This window comes from Rana temporaria, chromosome 8, assembly GCF_905171775.1.
Source record: "Rana temporaria chromosome 8, aRanTem1.1, whole genome shotgun sequence".
NCBI classification, from domain to species: Eukaryota; Metazoa; Chordata; class Amphibia; order Anura; family Ranidae; genus Rana; species Rana temporaria.
Window position 1 is genome coordinate 27362648 of NC_053496.1, and position 22445 is coordinate 27385092.

At 43.3% G+C, this 22445-nt stretch overlaps 1 protein-coding gene across 1 annotated transcript in view; it reads left to right on the plus strand.

The window, feature by feature from the left end:
* The window catches only part of ADAM12 (ADAM metallopeptidase domain 12), a 706349-nt gene that overhangs the window by 109973 nt on the left and 573931 nt on the right, over positions 1 to 22445 (plus strand). The window contains exon 2 of the mRNA XM_040361428.1: positions 4657 to 4790. Within this exon, the coding sequence (XP_040217362.1) occupies positions 4657 to 4790 (134 nt within the window). The remainder of the gene's footprint in view (positions 1 to 4656; positions 4791 to 22445) is intronic.

The window sequence follows — 22445 nt, forward strand, 5'->3', positions numbered from 1 at the left end:
GGTTACTAGGCAAGATGGTGGCCACATTCGAGGCGGTACCATACGCCCAGAGCCACACTCGCATCCTGCAGGCAGCCATCCTGTCAGCATGGAGCAGAAGGCCACAGGCCTTGGATATCCCGTTGCCGCTCTCATCAAGAGTCCGACAAAGTCTGTGTTGGTGGTTAGACCCTCAGAATCTACTGAAGGGGAAGTCTTTCAGCCCAGTGGCTTGGAAGATAGTGACCACAGACGCCAGCCTGACGAGCTGGGGAGCAATTTTGGATGGTTGCACTCGCCAAGGTACTTGGGCAAAGCCAGAGAAGCAGTTGCCCATCAACATCTTGGAGCTCAGAGCTGCTCGACTAGCCCTCAGGGCTTGGACGTCAAAATTGCAGGGGTTCCCGGTGAGAATTCAATCAGACAATGCCACGGCCGTGGCATACATAAATCACCAAGGGGGAACCAGGAGTCAAGCCGCTCAGAGAGGTGAGCTTGATTCTCCTATGGGCAGAGGCTCATGTGCCCTGCATATCGGCAATATTCATTCCAGGAGTGGACAACTTTCAGGCGGACTTCTTAAGCCGCCAGACTCTATTGCCGGGGGAATGGTCTCTGCATCCACAAATCTTTCAAGCACTCTGCCAAAGATGGGGAGTGCCGGACGTGGATATCATGGCATCGAGACTCAACAAGAAGCTAGACAGGTTCATGTCCCGCTCAAGGGATCCGATGGCCTGCGGAACCAATGCGTTGGTTTGCCCTTGGCATCAGTTCAAACTTCTTTATGCGTTTCCCCCGCTCCAGTTACTACCTTGCCTGCTGCGCAGGATCCGGGTGGAGCACATACCAGTCATCCTGGTAGCTCCAGCATGGCCCAGAAGGGCATGGTACTCACTAATCTTAAGGATGGTAGTGGGAGACCCTTGGACTCTTCCTCTACGGCCAGACCTGCTATCGCAAGGTCCGATCCTCCACCCTGCCTTACGGCATCTAAATTTGACGGCCTGGAAGCTGAATCCCTGATTCTCAGGGGTAGAGGTCTGTCTCAGAGAGTAATCTCTACCCTAATCAGAGCCAGGAAACCGGTCTCTAGGGTGATTTATCACAGGGTCTGGAAGGCCTATGTAGGCTGGTGTGAGTCCAAGCTATGGCTTCCTCGCAAGTTCACCATCGATAGAGTTTTAAGTTTTCTCCAGCTAGGAGTGGATAAAGGATTGGCATTAAGCACAATCAAAGGACAGATTTCTGCTCTGTCAGTGTGGTTTCAGCGGCCGCTGGCCACCCACTCGCTGGTTAAGACCTTCCTTCAAGGGGTCTTACGTATTAAACCTCCAGTTAAATCCCCGCTTTGTCCGTGGGATTTAAATCTTGTTCTGTCAAGTTTACAGAAACAACCGTTTGAGCCGTTGGCTGAAATTCCTTTGGTTTTACTGACAAGGAAGTTAGTATTTTTGGTCGCCATAGTTTCCGCAAGAAGAGTATCGGAACTGGCGGCCTTATCCTGTAAGGAACCATATCTTATTTTTCATAAGGACAGGGTCGTTCTCCGCCCTCATTCTTCCTTCCTACCGAAGGTTATATCCAGTTTTCATTTGAACCAGGATTTGGTATTACCATCCTTCTTCCCTAAACCTACTTCCAGAAAGGAAGGGTTGCTGCATACCTTGGATATTGTCAGGGCCATGAAGGCCTATCTTAAAGCTACAAAGAAGATCTGGAAAACAGATGTGCTGTTCATTTTACCGGATGGGCCCAAGAAGGGGCAGGCAGCTGCAAAGTCCACCATTTCTAGGTGGATTAAGCAATTAATCACTCAGGCCTACGGCTTGAAAGGGTTGCCTCCTCCAGTATCATTAAGGGCTCATTCTACTAGGGCCATGGGCGCCTCCTGGGCAGCACACCACCAGATCTCTATGGCTCAAGTTTGCAAGGCGGCAACCTGGTCTTCTGTCCACACGTTTACAAAATTCTACCAGTTGGACGTAAGAAGGAATTCTGATACAGCCTTTGGGCAGGCAGTGCTGCAGGCTGCAGTTTGAGACCCTCGGATTCCGGGGGCTCCTCTTTTTTGAGTTAAATTTAAAATTTAAGAATAATTTTCTCAACTAAGTTGGATTTATTATGATTTGAGTATTTCTCTAAATTAAATCCTTTTGTCTTGGAGATGTTCTCCCTCCCCTCATTGTAAGCATTGCTTTGGGACATCCCATATAGTAATGAATGCCGCTCTGTGTCCCGTGATGTAACGATAAAGAAAAAGAGATTTTTAATACAGCTTACCTGTAAAATCTTTTTCTTGGAGTACATCACGGGACACAGAGCTCCCACCCCTCTTTTGAGGACCATTTTGGGAGGCATACTGCTTGCTACAAAACTGAGGTACTCCTCCTATGGGAGGGGGTTATATAGGGAGGGGCATTTCCTGTTTGAGATTGCCAGTGTCCATCACCTGAAGGTACTCCATATAACCCATATAGTAATGAATGCCGCTCTGTGTCCCGTGATGTACTCCAAGAAAAAGATTTTACAGGTAAGCTGTATTAAAAATCTCTTTTTTTCATCAGACCCCCCCCCCCCCCGGTTCTCTTCTCCAAGGGGGCCCTGCCTAAAGCTGTGTAAGGGGGTATAGAAGCCTGAGTGGAGACCCACAGCATTATACACAACCTATTTTTGAATCCACACTCTGCAGCATAGTTAATGTGTATTTACATTTTGGTGAATTAAAGGGTCATGCACGTTTTGTTCTCTGCTGGACACCCATTGAAATGAATCGGACTACCTCTAAAGGTCATGTTCAATGCATGTTACCAACATGCATACATAAATGTGGAGTCAGCCTAAAATGTGTTACTCTAACCCAGTCTTTTTCAACCAGGGTACCTTGAGGTTTCTTCAGTTGTGCCTTGGCAATATGCCTAAACATTTTTTTGACCCTCTCCATCAGGGTTTGGGGTCACATTAACTGAGTGATGGAGAAAAACTGAGAGAGAAGAGGAACACTGGGATCCCTGAGAGCCTCATATTATCAGGACTAGACATCAGACAGCCCTCTTTAAGCTTATAAATATTTGAAAGGGCCTCTTTCCCTTCTTCTTTTTGTAGTCATTTTGACCTATGGACGGGTTCTAGTCTAGAATGGAGAATAGTCTAGTCCAGGGGTCTCCAAACATTCTAAACAAAGGGCCGGTTTACTGTCCTTCAGACTTTTGGAGGGCCGGACTTTGACCAGCGGGAGTAAATATTTTCCTGGCATCAGTGGGAGTAAACATCTGGTATTAGGGAGAGGAATCGTGCTCCATTGCTGGTATCATATGGAGGAATAGTGCCCCATTAGTGGTGTCAGTGGGAGAAATGGTGCTCCATTGTCGGTGTCAGATGGCAGAATAGTGTCTAATATCATTGGGAGGGATAGTGCTCCAAGTGCCAGATAAAGGCAAGAAAAGGGCCACATCTGGCCTTCGGGCCGCAGTTTGGAGACCACTGGTCTAGTCTATGAAGTGGTCTCCTATACAGTTATACCTTTGATGTCACCTGTAGGATTCTGAGGCTCCCAGTTGGTTCAAATTTAAGGAAAGCTCGTTTGGAGCTATACTCTGAGCTGCACTTGCTTATATCCACTCATACCCCTCCCTACAGGAGACCCAGCATATTTGGGAGACTGTGGCTAATTGGACGCACCTCATCACTGGATCTCACTCCTTATTCGCTTTTTAATCGCAATTTGGCTCCCATGCTCAGTCAATGAGCTTGATTGATGCGTATGTTCTTATATTCAGTAGATGAACATACACATTTGTTTCAGAAGAAACATGTAGAACTATGAACGTGGACACAGTGAGCCAATATTACCAAAAAAGGTGTTCCCATTCACCTATGGATATGGTTGTATTGTATACATTGGTTTTATGATGTTTATTTAAATAAAATTATTATGTATGAATTGATCTTTCAATGCACCCATAAAGTCCCATATCTCCCCAAAAATGATTTTGTTTCTTGCACTGGAATACTGGTCAGTACCAGTTTGCAAAATTGTATTTGTTTTGGAAGAATAAATCGCCTCGAACGTTGGGTGTCCTACTTGGACTCGCAGATGTTGCTGAATTATGTAAAACTATTAGAATAGACCAAGAGAATGTCCATAATTTTTAAAAAGGTGCCTCAAGATTGTTCATAATTTTTAAAGGGTGCATTGACTAAAAAAACAAGGTTGAGAAACACTACTCTAACCATTTAAAAACATTGGGAACTGGGAAGTATATTACTGGCGATTTAAAGCATATGGGTCCTTAGCGGTACTGAAATCATTGGTTTGCACTACATAGGCAACACAAGTGTTCTTCTATTGGATCTTCTCCCCATTGTGGTGAAGAAAAATCCACTCATCTCTTATGTTTGCATTACTGACTATAACTGACTATAACTTTTTACCATTTTATCTTGCATTAAACGTTTCATGCGCTGCTATTTTTTTTCACCTTGTCGTAGAACGATGATTTTACCGCTACTTCACAAAGCAAACTTAATAAATCAAATCAATTAATTTTTTTTAGCAAGAGATTCCCTAGAACGTATTAATCTTGCAGTGACTTTGCAAAGTCATCTAAACAGTAATGTCTGTGTTTTGCAGGTTGCTCCATACTAAAGCAAGTTTATTTTTGTTTTTTTCTCTAGGAGAGAATGTGGACTGTAAATTGGGATCGTCTAGGAAACAGACAGAAAGGGAACACTGTGGACATTATGAGATAATAGTCCCTTATCTTTTGAGTGGAGAACAGTGGAAGGCAATAGGCACCATCTTTCCAAAGGTTAGTTCACTTTTTTTTATGCTCCTTTGAGATGCTTTTAGCCGAACAATATGGAACGAAAAGAAAACATTGCAGACGCAAGAAAATACACTATATTTGTGCTAACAATGTAACGGATGGAAACCATTCAGACTGTTTTCTAAACCTGATGCCTAACATATAATTCAATCTGAGATGCTTTTTAAACTGCTGTAAATGATGTCTGCAGATCTCTATTGTTAAAATGTTTCCCATCGGTCTAATTTTGGCTCATTACCCCACAATGATCCATGCATGCAACAAGATGGCTTTTTGTACAACCATATATTTTCTGCAGATTTCTTTTATATACTTCTATATTTTTTATCAGAGGGGCCATTTTATCACAATTTTTTATTTTTATTTTAGTTGTTGTATCTTTACAACACAGCTTTAAAGTTGTAATCTCTCTACTTGGATACTCTATATTCATTTTAATGGCATCCCAGTCTTACTCCGTAGGGTTCAATATTGAGTTGGCCCACCCTTTGCAGCTATAACCGTTTCAACTCTTCTGGGAAGGCTTTCCACAAGGTTTATGAGTGTCTATGGGAATGTTTGACCATTCTTCCAGAAGCGCATTTGTGAGGTCAGGCACTGATGTGGAGGAGAACACCTGGATCACAGTCCCACTCGAATTCATCCCAAAGGTGTTCTATCGGGTTGAGGTGCAGGCCAGTCCAGTTCCATCACCCCAAATTTTCTCATACATGTCATTATGGATCTTGTTTGTGCATTGGTGCACAGTCATGTTGGAACAGGAAGGGGCCATCCCCAAACCGTTCCCACAAAGATCAAATTGTCCAAAATGCCTTGGTATGCTGACGCCTTTAATATGCCTATCTGTACCTATATAACAGTGGCTCCCATAGATTATGTGACTCCTTGGCTCTCTCCTCTGCCCGGCTGATGGCTCCAGTGGACGGGGCTTAGCACTCCCAATGATGTCTGCCGGGGAAGAGAGGAGAGAGAGCGGTGGAGTCACGTGAGCGCCACGTGACTCCACCGTGGCATATTTTTTATATAACGGTAGCACAGGCACAGGGACACGTCATATTATGTTAGAGGGGATGGGAGGATTTTATAGTAGTTATGAGAGCAGCGGGAGGGGAGGGGAGGTGGGCACTGACATGAGCAAAGAGGGGGCTGGAGAAGGACAGAGAAGGACAGAGGATAGCTGCAGATTACTGACCACATTGTCAGGGCACAGCAGCCATGATAAATCATGGTCAGTTTACAGGGGGGAGGGTATAGCCAGGCAGGATCAGCCAGGTTTATTAGGTGATAGAAGGGGCCAAATTTCATCGCACAAGCACTGTGCTGTATAACATGCTTTAAGGGAACAGGTGTGTAAAGGCTATACTTTTGACAATATAGCGCATGTCTGCTGATTCTGCTTTAGAGATGGAACAGTAGAGTCAAGCTTTTAAACATATAGAGCAGGTTTTTCACAAAGTTAAAGTGGTTGTAAACCTCTGATTTACACTTTTACCTAGAGGTAAGCCTAGAATAAGGCTTACCTATAGGTAGTGGATATATATCCTAAAATGTTTAGGAGATATTTACCTCTTTGTAGTGTGCCGATAATGTTATGTGAAGAAACGGACCTCCGTGCCATTTCTTCACTCGCAAGTGCCGTCACGTGAGTCCGGCCAGTCGCAGAGCCGGAGTCCGTGGCCACGGAAGGAAGAGGGACAAAGATGGATGCGGCCATCAGTGGGGACATTATGCTTTTACTTTGCATGGGAATAAAGAGGAAGTAAAACCAATCAGGGTTTACTTCCTCTTTAAAGTGTGCCTAGCATCAGATAGATTTTTTTCTATTTTTTTAAGGTTAAGCACACAAAAGGTAATGTGAATGTGTTGCTCCTGCAGGAAATTGTTACCTCTTACAGAGATCTCATTACTCCCCTGAAAATGCCTTCTATTTGCTTTTAACTTCAGTAGAGCCAAGCCACCTTTGCTGAGGCATTATTTAGGGGCAGCATCTTCTCCCTGATGCCAGCTGAGAGATGACACAATCATGTGAATCCTTCTTCTTCTTTTTTTTTTTTTTTTTTGTGTGTTTATTATAGTTAAACACATAAGAACCACCTCTCGCCCTGTGATTTTTTTTCCCCGTACTTTAAGTAGCAGACTGATATCAGCTTGGCTTCTGCCAAGTCCCTTGACTGACTGTAGATTCTTGGTAATGTAAAAAGGTACACCTTTTCTATTATACTCATGCTTTTTTTTTTTATGCAGTAGGGAGAAAAGCTAAAAATGGTGGACATTTCGTTTTAGGGCAAAGTGACAGAGTATCTTGCCAGCCCACCTCTGTCACGTCTGACAGTGTTTGGGATCAGAAGTTGGACCATCATTCCAATCATTGGAAGAGGTCATGTGTTCCTCCATACCCAGAAAGACTATATCAAGGGTTCTGACAGAGTGGCGGAGGAGCGTAGAGAGGGCGAGGAATAATTGCATCTAGGGTTAGGTAATGAGAGATCCGAATGGAAAAAGTGAGTTTCTTCTAAAAACTGTTCAGCCCACATGTATAGTCAGCTTATGTAAATATCCTCCCTAGTGCAAACTTTTGCTGAGAGACACATTAAGGTATCCATTGCCCCCCCCCTTAAGGTGCAAATTGTCTGGATAGTATACTGTCCAAGTGGGTTCAAAAAGGGTTGAACACAGACCTGAAACAAGTATTAATAAAATTGGACCTATTTTACGTATATGGTATATATTTGTTCTAGGTAAAGGACAAAAAACAATAAAAATACAAAAATGTGTTGTGCTATTTTGTGAAAAAATATCGAAATTAAAGATACATACTATATTTACATCTCAATAAACCGTGAAAATATAAATTGGAATTAGAAGTCCTTAGTAAATCCATGCTTATGAAAGAAGTCCAATGTAAAGAACCACTCTCAGGAAAACCTTCATCAATCGGCTCCAGTGCTTCAACCACCACCCAGCAAATCTGCCTGCCAGAGGATCAGACCTCCACACACGGCACTTTACACTGATCACAGTAGGGTGAATGGCTCTCTCCTTAATATAAAATAATGGTAACCACATATGATGTAGCAATATGCAGAGAAAGAAGAGACTACATAGTGTAGCAATTCCCAGCCAATGTATTAAGAAAAACAAATATCACAAATGAGAAAAGTAAACAATCCGATCACTGACAAACACCACCTATCTGAGCCGGCGTGATGACACCACCACTTGGCTCCAGCCTTATGCATTTCGTCCAACAGAATTGGATTCCACTGGATTCCATCGGCCCTTTATTCAACCACCCCCCCCCCCCCCCGACAGATTATTGATGGCAAAAAAAATGTTTTACACTTTTTCACTCTATCCAGGATTAAAATACACAAAAGGTTTTGTGCAGAACTACTTTATATGACAGGCTCAGTAGTTACCTTGACCACCGTATTTCATCTAGGAAATCTTGAAAACATGACATGTACAAGGGGACTAATATTCAGAAATGTCAACAGTTTGGATTTAGGACTTGGTCAGGAAAAAAGAATGAATAAAACATGCTACTAGGCCTTGGTCTGGCAGCATTCTCTAAAACTATGCAGTATACGGTTGGCTCCCATATGTCTTGCTTTGCGTAGTCTTTGACTGCTCAGTAAGTTATTATGCAAATAGTGTTTGGGGAAGGATCTGTTGGATGACAGCTGTGAAGACAGCATACAGTGCAGAGATGCGAATGTATTAAACATTACAAAGTTCCTGAAAATTACATCATGTATATGCAGGCTAATTAACGATGCTCATCGCATCGTGAGGCATTGAAGGTCATTTACAATGTGTAAAACACAGTTCAGATGCTACCTTTTTTTGTGACGTGATGCTGTCTGCTGTGCACCTCCCTCTGTGGTTATGACTTGACAGCTTTGTGAATCCTTGAATGAGCAGTAACGATAACAAGGGGAATGTGGAGGGACATGAGTTTTATCGTATATGTGAGCCTAGTACATTTTCACCTTTAACGGGGGGAACCCCAGGTGCAACACAAAATTCAATGACCTCTATTTTGTATTTTTCTAAATTGTTCTTTAACGACGAAAGCCTCATACACACTGTACGATTGTTGGCCAACCGAGCGTCTGATTTTTGTCAAAAGGGCGTGTGCCAGGATCTTGCCTTGCATACTAACGGTACACAATTGTCGTGCCACAAACACGAACGTAGTGACGTACTAGGAGGAATTTTAGCTCTTGAGCGTCACCCTTTTGGCCCCTTCTGCTAATTTTGTGTTTGGAGAGCATTGATTCCCGAGCATGCTTTTGTACTTTCGACTTTTGTGTGACAGATTTGTGTACTGACCATACGGAAATCAGACGTTGAGCCGTTGTAGGTCGAAAATTTACTAGCCTATCATCCAACATTTGTTGCCCGAAAATTCGATATCAATTTTCAAAAGCAGCATACTAACGGTAAGAATTTAGGACAACAGTCTTTCAACAGACAATCCCCTTCCAACAATTGAACCGTATGTACGAAGCTTTAGACCCCTTTCACACTGAAGCGTTTTTACATCGTTTTAGCGTTAAAAATAGCGCTATTAAAACGCTCATAAAACGCTCTCCATGCATCTCAATGGACCCTTTCACACTGAGTCCTGCAAGCAGCATCTTCGGAGCAGCTTTTGGGCGCTGAAAAAAACGCTCCTCTTCATTGAAATTAATTGAAAGCGCTGTAAAAACGCCTTACCCTTTCACACTGAGGTGTTGCACTGGTAGGGCGTTGAGAAAAGTCCTGCAAGCAGCATCTTTGGAGCATCTTTTGGGCGCTGAAAAAAACACCCCTCTCCATTGAAATGAATTGAAAGAGCTGTAAAAATGCCTTACCCTTTCACACTGAGGCGCTGCAAAAACGCCCTAAAACGTTGGGGTCTTAGCGGTGCTTTACCAGCACATTGGGATTTCAGATGAGGCTTTGCTCAAAAAACGCTCCAGTGTGAAAGGGGCCTTAGGGTCAGAATTAATTCTAGGTTATGCTGTCACCTTGGCAGTAAAAAAAATGTTGAACAGGTGGTATAACCCTTCCCATTCCCAGTTTTATTCTAACGTTCTAGGAGAATAGACTTTTTTTTTTTTTTCTCTGAAAAAAACATTAGAATAATCTTCATTGTCAAATTGTAAAACTTTAAATATATCATCATCTACAGCAGTGATGGGGAACCTTGGCACCCCAGATGTTCTCGAACTACATTTGCCATAATGCTCATGCACTCTTCAGTGTAGTGGAGCGTCATGGGAAATGTAGTTCCAAAACATCTGGGATGTCAAGGTTCGCCAGCACTGATCTACAGTATATAAAACCATCATGAGTCAGAGAATCTGGAAAAATCTCTATGCGCAAGGGCCAAGGCCAAAACACAATATTGGATAATCTTCGGGCCCCCAGACAACACTGCATTAAAAACAGGCGTGATTCTGTGATTGACATTACTGCATGGACTCAGGAATACTTCCAAAAACAAGTGTTTGTGAACACCGTACAATCCATGGCAAAGCTCTGTCATGCAACGAAGAAGCCATATATAACCATGATACATAAATGCCTGAAGTTAAGTTAAGCTAAGTGACGCTCTGGCTGCCAGGCCTGTGGGAGGGACCTGTCCAGGGGCACTTTACCCACTTCGGCTGAAGTGGCGACAAAGTAAGAGTTGCTATTGGAAGCAGGACTGCTTCTGTTTATCCAAAGGCCTGAATCTGCAAGTTCTCCTTTTTCACCAACCTACTTCTATCTACCTCTGTTGGTCATGTTGGACCAGTAATAAAGCACAGAAAACGTCACCCTGCTATCTGGACATTCCGTTATTGCTCCTCACCACCATCATTATCCCTAGACACTTCACAGAGGTAACATAATTATGCCGATCCCAAATCTAACCAGCGGCTCCTGAGGGGGTAGCACTACACATATCCAATAAAAAAATCGAATTACTTCATAAATTTAGGCCAGTATGTATTCTGCTTCATATTTTTTGGTAAAAAGAATTCCAATAAGCATATATTGATTTGCGCAAACCAGAGTTATAGCGTCTATAAACTAAGGGAAATGTACTGGAATTTGTATTTAATTTTTATACTAGATCAGCGACTTATAGCGGGTCTGTGATATTGCAGCAGACATTCTGACACTTTTGACACTTTGTGGGAACCAGTGACACTACAGTGATCAGTTATAAAAATATGCACTGTTTTAATGACACTAATGGCTGGGAAGGGGTTAAACAGCTAGGGCGATCAAAGGGTTGAATGTGTGCCTAGACAGTGTTTTCTTTAAACTATGTGTAATGCTTTTACTAAGGGAAGTGATGGATTTTCTTTCCCTGCTTTGCATCCATCACTTTCCCCATATCGGGACAGAGCTCTGCCTTTTACATAGGCAGAGCTCTGTCTTGTGTCTCTGCTCAACAATCCGCATGTGCCGGCAGACATCCGAATCATAACGGAAGCGGCGCACGTCCCCTACCCAGAAGTGCAGAGTCGTGTGTTTGTGTGTGTGTGTGTGTGTGTGTGTATACAGTGCCTTTAAAAAGTATTAATTCCCCTTGAAATTAAAAACAAAAATGAATGTATTTTATTGTGATTTTACGTGATGGCCTAACACAAAGTGGCACATAATTGTGAAGTGGAAGAAAAATCATCAATGGTTTTCAAAATGTTTTACAAATAAATATGTGAAAAGTGTGGCGTGTATTTGTATTCAGCCCCCCTGAGTCAATACTTTGTTGTAGAACCAACTTTTGCTGCAATTACAGCTTGTTTGTAGCTTGGTTTGTAGAGGGTACAGAAAGCAGAAAAAGGGAGACTATGTCCAATGAAGCCCTCCTGGTAGGGGTTATGTTGGTGAATATATTGGGAAATGGGGGGGGGGTGGCTGGCAGGGCCATCGTAATGCAAGGGCACTCCTGGGCACTGCCCAGGGGCCCCAGGTACATGGGGGCCCCACAATAATCTTGCATTACATCATACTTGCCAACTGTCCTGGATTTGCTGGGACAGTCATGCTTTTTATTAAACTGTCCCGATATGGTCCAGAACATATATTTTGTGCCCTCCTGAACCCAGTATTGTGCCCCCCTTTAATCCCCCCCCCTGTACTGTGCCCTTTGTGTTGACCAGTCTTTGATCTATGGAATGCTTTCCTTTTTGTAAAATCGATTTTATTGAAAGTAGCCAAAGTAGGTGTGTAAATTTGGGACAAGCTGGTAGGGGCCCCAGAGCATTACTTTTCCCAGGGGCCCATGATGCTATTAAGATGGCCCTGGTGGCTGAGGTGGAGAGAGCGTGAAGGATACAGGAAGGATAAAAAGGGAAGGTGGACTGTCACAAGATCTCTCTGATCTACTAGAGGGGTGTTGTACATCAGCCATTCAGAAGTTACCTTACAGGACCCCCATAGCAAGTGTAAAGTCAGGCAAGGAGGTTATTGTCCTAATCTAAAGTTAAACAGGAGAGCCTACAAGGCGTTTGGTCAGTGGTTTCAAAAGTGACGCCAACAGGCTCAAGTTGCTTTGACTTTGGAGGCGGAATCTAAGTAGATGATGGCATTTGGCTGCCATGTGAAAGGGAAATTCTTTTGGCACTGTGAAACAGAGCAAAGTGATTTTAGGGTGTGGGATTTATTGAAGTTAATTTTAAATTTGGAGATATGAAAAAATGCAAAGTCTCTCAGTAAGTTGGGGAGCGTGGTATGGGGGTTCCGTAAGGAATAGTAACATTTTAATCGCCAAATTCTGCCAATTTATACGAGCGAACTGCAACTGTTAGGCTCCTGATGTCATTATTTGCTCAGAGGCAGCATAGAAAGGGTTCCAATGTATACTTTTTTATTATATCTCCTAAAACTTAAGGTCTTCCGCTCCTGTAACTCCATCCAGTTTTTCCTGTAATGGGAGCTAGCTGGGCAGGATTCCGTCCAACTCCTATACTGTGAATACGAGAAGCATAGAGAAAGATTCCAAACACCGCACACCCAGTAAAGCCATTCATAAACTTGTGAAAGCAACCTCACCCAGCTTTATCCCAAGCCATGTCATACCACCAACGCATTTCATATCGCCCACAGGGCTTAATCGTGGAGGTCGTATTTGGTAGCCTAACCAAATAATGTACTATGAAGAAAACAGCTTGCTTAATGGAACCCTGTCTATAAAAAGATGGTTGGATTTGATAATGAAGACATTGCACTTTTGGTCTTTCTGCATGCAGAATAGTGCTTATTACATTGTAAGATCGTGGCAGCCACTTTATCCACCCTTCAAATATGGTTGCTTTAGTGATGAACTTAAATATTTTAGGCACAGGATAAGAGGCAAAGGCTAGAACAGTATGAATGTCTGTTTACATGTGTGCATTGTGGCAATGCCTGCCAAATGCAACCAATAAGTCTGCCCATACATTATATCTTTTAGATTTAAAGCGGTGGTTCACCCTCAATAACAACATTCTAGCATTAAATTAAGCATAGTAGCGCGAGCTACAGTATGCCTTTATTTTATTTTTTTGCCCCGTATACACTGTTTAATCCTATAGTGAAGATTCAGACTCCCCGCGGGGAATGGGCGTTCCTATCCAGAGGGAAGATGATTGACGGCCGGCTATGGCACGTCACGCTCCCCGAAGATAGCCGGAGTAGGTCTCGGCTCTTCACGGCGCTATACGGCGCCTGCGCACAGACTAGACGCAGGCGCCGTGAAGAGCCAAGTCCTATTTCGGCTATTTCCGGAGAAGCGTGACGCGCCAGAGCCGGCCGTCAATCATCTTCCCTCTGGATAGGAACGCCCATTTATAAAAAAAATTTATAGGGTGAACCCCCTCTTTAACAAAACTATATAATATGAGGTCAAACCTAAACGCTTTCAATTTGTATGCAATCAGCAGGCTTTTGCACTACATAGTTGAAGGTAAATCTAAAGGAAACTGAATAAGAAAATTGCATAATGTATGACCAGTTTAAAATGCATTGCTACAATACAGAGCAATACACACGCTCTATGTGTGGTATGTTGCAGTGTGAGTTTTTGTGATCGGTATCCCAATGCATTGTACAGTACAGCACAATTTGCTTCATATACCGGTTGTTGCAATGCACTGCAATTTGTAGGTAATTTTTTATTTATTTTTTGCCATTTTGGTTCATTGGCAGTTCATAATAAATACGCTGCTCTGAAGCTATGTTAAAGTGGTTGTAAACCCCTTTTAGAAATGGCATAATCCAGCCGTTTCTTCAGTGCGCATGCGCAATAATGCATGTTAATGTATTTGTCGATAGATTGTGTTGTGTGTGGGGCAGAAGATGACTCTGAGAAAAGTTCTTCTGGATCTAGCTCTATTGATATAAATCTGTCCATATTGTTTGGTTGAATCCCTCATCATTGCATGAAATGTCTGGTTATTTTAGGAATACAGTATCTATTCAGGTGCCACTGCTGACTGAAAAAAATAGATTTGCATCCCTACAGCTGGAGAGACATTGAATGTAAGCCAGAAGGCACAGGAACTCTCGGAAGTTGTGGAGATGGATGACGAGGTGCCTTCTAACACCTGACAGATTCAGCTGTGCAGCGGGTATGGGAGGAGGAGAGAGATAAAACAACACAGGAACTGACAGGGAGTTCATTAGTCTGAATCCAGCAGCCATTATTCTATTTTATAGAGCAGGCTGTTCTGTAATTAAAACTTCCAAGTGTTTCTGAGAAGAAGGAAAAACACAATTATCTTCTTATATAAGACATTTCATTACAAAGCAAAACGCCTCATACGTGCCTATCCTTTGATAGCGCAGTCAGAATTATGTCTTAAATCAAAAGCGGCTATATACTCGGGTGCAGCCTTTGATGTTCTTTTGGGCTCTACCAAGAATGAGGTTTCATTGGGGGTAGGTATTAGAATTAGAATATTTTTTTTATTTTTTTTTGGATGGCATAAAAACATGACACGTGCCACAAAATTAATAAAGGGGACTTCGATTATGCGCATATCCTTATAGTGAAAATCAAGTTTTATTCCAAAATTGCATATTAAAAAAACTCCCCACAAGGGCCTAAAATATCAGGGTAAAATACCTCCTCTGATAGTAATCATTTGGATTGGTTTTGTGTGTGTATATAGTATGATTGCAGACATTTGTCTGAGCACATATAAAACTATATGGTTTCTGTCAATTGATATTTGACTGTTTTTTTGTAGTGTAGTCTTCTAAAAAAAAATAAAAAAAAATGCTGTTTTAACTTTTAATCAATTTTGTTAATTGATCTTAGTTTTTAAGATAAAGTCCCCTTTATCTATGTTGTGGTATATAACAAACTTACATTTTTTGGATGATGCTTCACATAGCGTGATTATGATCTTAGAACTTCAATTATACCCTTGGATGCATTGATATCATTAAATATAACACATTGCATCCCTTGTCCTATGCTAACCCTGATCCCTTGTCCTATGCTAACCCTGATCCCTAGTCCTATGCTAACCCTGATCCCTAGTCCTATGCTAACCCTCATCCCTAGTCCTATGCTAACCCTCATCCCTAGTCCTATGCTAACCCTGATCCCTAGTCCTATGCTAACCCTGATCCCTAGTCCTAGGCTAACCCTGATTCCTAGTCCTATGCTAACCCCAATCCCTTGTCCTATGCTAACCCCGATCCCTTGTCCTATGCTAACCCTGATCCCTTGTCCTAGGCTAACCCTGATCCCTTGTCCTAGGCTAACCCTGATTCCTAGTCCTATGCTAACCCCGATCCCTTGTCCTATGCTAACCCTGATCCCTAGTCCTATGCTAACCCTGATCCCTAGTCCTATGCTAACCCCGATCCCTAGTCCTATGCTAACCCCAATCCCTTGTCCTATGCTAAACCCGATCCCTTGTCCTATGCTAACCCTGATCCCTTGTCCTATGCTAACCCTGATCCCTAGTCCTATGCTAACCCTGATCCCTAGTCCTATGCTAACCCTGATCCCTAGTCCTATGCTAACCCTGATCCCTTGTCCTATGCTAACCCTGATCCCTAGTCCTATGCTAACCCTGATCCCTAGTCCTATGCTAACCCCGATCCCTAGTCCTATGCTAACCCCAATCCCTTGTCCTATGCTAACCCCAATCCCTTGTCCTAGGCTAACCCCGATCCCTTGTCCTATGCTAACCCCGATCCCTTGTCCTATGCTAACCCCGATCCCTTGTCCTATGCTAACCCTGATCCCTAGTCCTATGCTAACCCTGATCCCTAGTCCTATGCTAACCCTGATCCCTAGTCCTATGCTAACCCTGATCCCTAGTCCTATGCTAACCCTGATCCCTAGTCCTATGCTAACCCTAGTCCTATGCTTTCCCTGATCCCTAGTCCTATGCTTGCCCTGATCCCTAGTCCTATGCTTGCCCTGATCCCTAGTCCTATGCTTGCCCTTGTCCTATGCTTGCCCTGATCCCTAGTCCTATGCTTGCCCTGATCCCTAGTCCTATGCTTGCCCTGATCCCTAGTCCTATGCTTGCCCTGATCCCTAGTCCTATGCTTGCCCTGATCCCTAGTCCTATGCTAACCATAATCCCTATGCTAACATAACAACTATGCTAATTGTAGCCAAGGAGTACTGTATGCTAATCCTTTTACCAAAACCAGTAACAGACCAAACAACACAAAACAAGAATAGCCACATACCCAGGAATGGAAAAGATAAGTGATAGGGGGCGCTATGTGATTATGATATGTGCCTAAACTTGATGACCATAATTACATGGAATAACGTGACATGTATAATAAAAAATGCTGCGTGCAGTATCTGGTACCTACCAGAAAAAATACTACACAGTATAAATTGCTTAGAAATATAAAGTGCAACAAAATATAGACCAATATAACAGAAACTTTTCTAAAAAAATATAAAAAATAATAAAACTGTGAAAAAGTCCATGGTATGAATTGATGGTGACTCAAAAAACTTGATGGCAGAAAAAAAGGGAAGATATCCTTCACCGCAAACATAAAACGCACTCAAAGTGCTCAGATATGATAACTGCTCACCAGATGAATATGACTTTTTTAATTAAAAAGACGGTCTAATGCACTGTAGTGAAATCCTAGTAGGGAACCCTTAGTTAATGGATAACTTCTCTGTGTGGTGTCCTCCTTTCCTCCAAATGATCTCATAAGGAGAACAAAGGGATTATCCATAGAGCAATAAAGTTGTATTAAATAAAATTTGTACACATAAACGACAGGGTGCAGGAAGCGCTTCCTGATGATCTAATATCCTACGAAATGTACGCCGAGGCGCTTCCGGTCACGCCAGTTCCGGGTCCCAGCTTCTGGTTTCTCTCATAGTGTGGGTGGAACGCACACTAGGTTGGACGCGAGCCCAATGGCGAACAGCCCTCCATACTACAATTCATGCAAGTTTTCCTCTGTGCCAGGCTAAGGCACCTACATATATTGGTCTATATCTTGTTGCACTTTATGGGCCAAATCCTCAAAATTCCTGCCTAACTTAACTTTTTCCATTTAAGTTACACTGACTTAAAATTTCTACCTAAGTGCCCGATCCACAAAGCACTTACCTAGACATTTCAGGCCGTGTAACTTAAATGTCTCTGGCGCAAGGCGGTCCTCTTCTGCAGGGGGCGATGACAATTTAAATGAGGCGCGCTCCCGCGCCGGCCGTACTGCGCATGCTCGTGACGTCATTTTCCCGACGGGCAGCGCGTGAAATTACGTTACGTCTGGCTTTGTGGATTGCGACGGGACAATAAAGTTGCGTCGGGTAAAAAAAAAGTTACGCGCCGGGAAAAAAAAATCTAAATTAAAAAAAAAACGCGGCGATCGAAAAAAATATCTGTTTTTACAAGGTGTTACTAGTTTACACTTTGTAAAAGCAGAACTAATTTTACGTATGCAAACGTAAACTTACGCAGAAAACACAAAGCTGAAAAGCTTTGTGGATCTCCGTAAGTCCTCATTTGCATACGCAAAGCGGCATTTCGACTCCAAATGCCCCCAGCGGCGGATGCGGTACTGCATCCTAAGATCCGACAGTGTAAGTCTCTTACAGATGTCGGATCTTCTGCCTATCTTTGGAAAACTGCTTCTGAGGATCAGTTCCAAAGATAGGCACAGGGATACGCAGGCTGAACAGCAGTTCCGCCTGCGTATCCCTTTTGAGGATTTGGCCCTATATTTCTAAGCAATTTATACTGTGTAGTATTTTTTCTGGCAGGTACCAGATACATCACACTGCATTTTTTTTTTTTTGTACGTCCCTTTATTCCATGTAATTATAGTCATCAAGTTTAGGCAAATATCATAATCGCATAGCGTCCCCTATCGCTTATCTTTTCCAATTACACAGTGTTATCCAATGTTATTTGGGGAGCAGCTATACGTGTATTACTAATTGTATTTTTTTTCTAGAGAAAAGCATGAGCTGCCGCTGTTGACCAATGTCTCATAATGCTAGTTGCCTGACTTCAGTGCTGTCTGAGCCACTGACCATAAACAAGTATGTAATTCAGGAAAGTCAGTCGGTTCACCTTTGTGTAGCGATTGCCACCAAAGGAGCTGCTTGAATCGCTCGGTCCCCTGTTCCTGTGCCCACGACTCTGAACAGCACCACACACTCTAACACACTGTTATGACTCCGCAATATACTGAATATGGTGTTTATGGAATTGGATCCCAGCTGAGGAGGCCTCTCAGATTTCAACCACCAGTTCACTCTCACAGTATAAATAAGAGTTTGGGGTTTACAACATCACATCCTCCAATGAGAGCAAACCATAAGTAATAGCTTAATAACTCTTAAGCTTAACTGAGTAACCGATATATATGTATAAACAGTCCTGATGTTACAAAAGAAAAATCTACTTAATCTGAGGTCATAGATCAGAATAATCAAGTGTTGCAGTCCCTTATTGAATATCACCTCACAATATTAATGTCATAAAGTAGTACTGCTATAACTGATGGATGTATGTGAATGTCACAAGATAATAGGTTTACAGTCCTGGATAGCGTTTTAGTAATCAATATAAGCAAAACATCATGGCTATGAAATACTTGCGGTTAGCAGTTTTAGATTGAAGCTGGATTCACTGTTTAGGTGGAGGTGATGTTCCTATTTTCAATATGGCACAAGCAGGTTGTTGATCCAGTAAGTAATCCTTCTCCTGTACTGCAGATGATGGGAAGTCCCAGTAGGTAGACATGCAGGAGTATGGATAAAGTGAGGACTTCAGAATAGGAGTGAGCAGAGTGGAGGCTCCAGGTTACAGAGACCAGGGTTCAGGCTCCGGGGACAAGGGCTGCTACAGGGCAATCTGTAGCTTGGTTCCGGGTTCCAGGTGGCGGCAGGGTCCAACGAGAATATCCGAACACCCTGCCGCCGTACCTGAGGCTTTAAATAGCCCGGGCTCGTGGAAGGAGCCGGGCGCCGTACGCTGGAACGCACTTCCGCGTTCCAGCGTGAATCGCAGACGTCCGCGCACCGGAAGTGACGCGGACGTCTTACTGAAAGGAGCGCAGCTGTTAGTGAGAGATACAGCTGCGCTCGTATTGAGAGAATTAACGCTGATAGCGTTACACACACTTGGCTTATTGCAGGTAGCTGTAATATACACCCCAACGGCTCAAGGTACATAGACACCAGGAATGATACAGCAACTGATTATCAACAAGAAGTACCGTATTTTGCAACAGGGTAAACAGATGAAATATACTGTAATGGTTAAACAGTGAAACAAAAATCCTGCAATGATTAAGCATTAGGAGTAATAGGCTGCATAAATAATAATCAGTATAAAATACAACCCCCTCCTGAAGCCTGCAATAGGCAATCCTAACTAGGGGGAGATATATTTACCACAATAAGGTTACTTTCACACTGAGCACCTGTGCCGTTGGCACTAAAGTGATGCTCGTTTTTGCTTCGCTTCAGCAGCAATTTTTGGTCGCTAGCGGGGCGCCTTTTACCAAAAAAATGTGTAAAAACTACAGTTTTGCACCTCTTTCAAAGTGCTTTTCAGGCACTTTGGAAGCGCTGCCCATTTATTGCAATGGGAAGGGCGTTTTGGGAGCGCTGTTTACAGCACTCCCAAACCGCCCCAAGGATGCTGCTTGCAGGACTTTTCGTAACGTCCCGTAAGCACACCGCCCCCCCCAGTGTGAAAAGACACACTGCAATGAATGGAAGGCGCTTTTCAGAGGCTATTTCTAGCGCTAAAGCGCCTGAAAACCGCCTCAGTGTGAAAGTAGCCTAACTGTTCAGCAGTCAGTATGCTACCCTTTTTCTTCTGCTGGCCAGCTCATTGGGGCCCGACCTTTATGGTCTAACAGTCAAGGTAATGGCCCTTTAAGAACTTATGCAAACAAAACTCTGTTCCACTTTTACAACGATGTAATGCATGTTTGGCCAGAGGCCTCTCACTGCTCTGTGTCCGCAGAGGATTTCCTTCTGTTCACTGGTAAATTGTACCCCGGTCAGTGTCCTTAGGCTCCTCAGTCAGGCAGCAGGCTCAATCGGAATCCAGGATGTCCTCCAGTGTTTCGTAATGGCTACCAATGTGTCATTGTTTCACTTGGAAGCGGTGAAGCGGTCCCCTCATAGCCTGTTTCTCTCTAAGTCATCCATCCTTTCTCTCCTCAGCCTGGGAAAGTTACAATACTCCCACCTCTTCTCCACCACCGCAGTGCCACTAGGAGCTAAAGTCTTTTCCTCATAGAATCTAAGGCCAGTTCAGTCTAAGGAAACTATAAAAATATGATAATTGCTGGATGTTGAATAGTCAAATGGCACCACATCCCTATGTTGTAAGTATTTTTTGGTAGGGAAGGAATATTGGGACTTTTAATGTGCCATAAACAAATCAAAACCAATATTTAGTTACATAGTTTAGTCAGGTTGAAAAAAGACCATCCAGTTCAACCATAAAAAAATTAAATGAAATATCATACAATCCCATATACCCAATTTTATACTATGCCCACAGTTGATCCAGAGGAAGGCAAAAAACCCCAGAAAAGCATGATCCAATTTGCTATATCAGGGGAAAAAATTCCTTCCTGATCCCCCGAGAGGCAATCATATATTTCACCGGATAAACTTTACCTATATAGAAAAATATCAAACTTGTTTATACATAGTGTAAGGGGTTAGCTCAGTAGCGGGGGTGTGTGACCCCCTGGATGGGTTCACTACACACGGAACGATACAGAGAAACAGCCGAAGACGGTTGAAAACAAGGAATTTGGTTTATTCTTCCATCTTGCTGGAAACAAGTGCAAACATCCAAACAGCATAAACAAAATCAAACCTAAAATAAACCCTGGCCACTTGGGGCGTCTACCTTCACCACACCGGAACCTGGCCACTTGGGGCGTCTACCTTCACCACACCGGAACCTATCTATGGAGTCTGACACAGCCTACTGCTGAGCAGACACTGCTGGTCATACAGCAGAAAAACAAAAGTCTTTTTGATTTTTATCACACAGAAAAATCAACAGCACCTCACCTCTTCAGAAGTATTTCTGTTCACTGCTCTCCTTCACTCAAAAAGCCTCAGGATGCAGCAATCGGTAGTAATCAGTAGTTTAGATAATAATTGGTATATTGTCTAAACAAGGCATAAATGTATCTCCCGTCTGTGACAACACCCACAGATTTACCTGACTTCCTGTCACAATAGATAAAATCAACAGGATATCAACATACAATAACCATATGTATAATGGGGACCACAGTAGTTTTCTTGCTCTACATGTTTCGCAATACGATGGCTTCCTCAAGAGATAAGTACTGCATAGATGTCAGGTAACCGGGGCCAGGTGACAAGTGCCCCCCGTTGGGGTCAGGGATGCACCACAGGGTAGTGAACCCTATAGCCGACTGCTGCTAGCAGAGAGTAAGCGTGAACCCAAGATCACCCAGGGCGCGGAGTCTAAGACCCAGCTTTGTGTTCACCAGAGCCTCTAGTGGTGAGGATGGCCTTGTCCGCAACTGGATCCAGGTCGCGACCCCCGGGATCCCCTGGGTCACACTCTGCAGGGAGAGAGGGGAAGCAGCCAGTAGGACAAACGGTGGTGATGGGTAGGCCGAGGTCAGGGCAATAGGCAGACAAGGGTAACCATGGGACAGGCAAATGGTCAGGGGCACAGGCAAACAGGATAAGTCAGGGACAAGCCAAAAACGGTACACAGGAAGATGATCGTAGCACACAGCAGACAGGAACTTGGCAAACTACAATGTTGAACAGCGCTGCATACCTGTAGTGCAACAGTTAATATAGACTTCCTGGGATGGCCTGGGTGGGGCCATACAGGAAGAAGAAGTGATAAGAAGGGAACCAGAACAGGGTCAGGCCTCTATTGAACAGATGGAACAGGTAAGCTGACAGACTATTGCATATCCATGACAGAAGATCAGTGATGGCGAACCTTGGCACCCCAGATGTTTTGGAACTACATGTCCCATGATGCTCATGCACTCTGCAGTGTCGTTGAGCATCATGGGAAATGTAGTTCCAAAAACATCTGGGGTGCCAAGGTTCACCACCGCTGGCATATATGGTCACTACAGATTGAAAACAGAATATTAGAATCCTGTAAACCATTGTAATATGACATC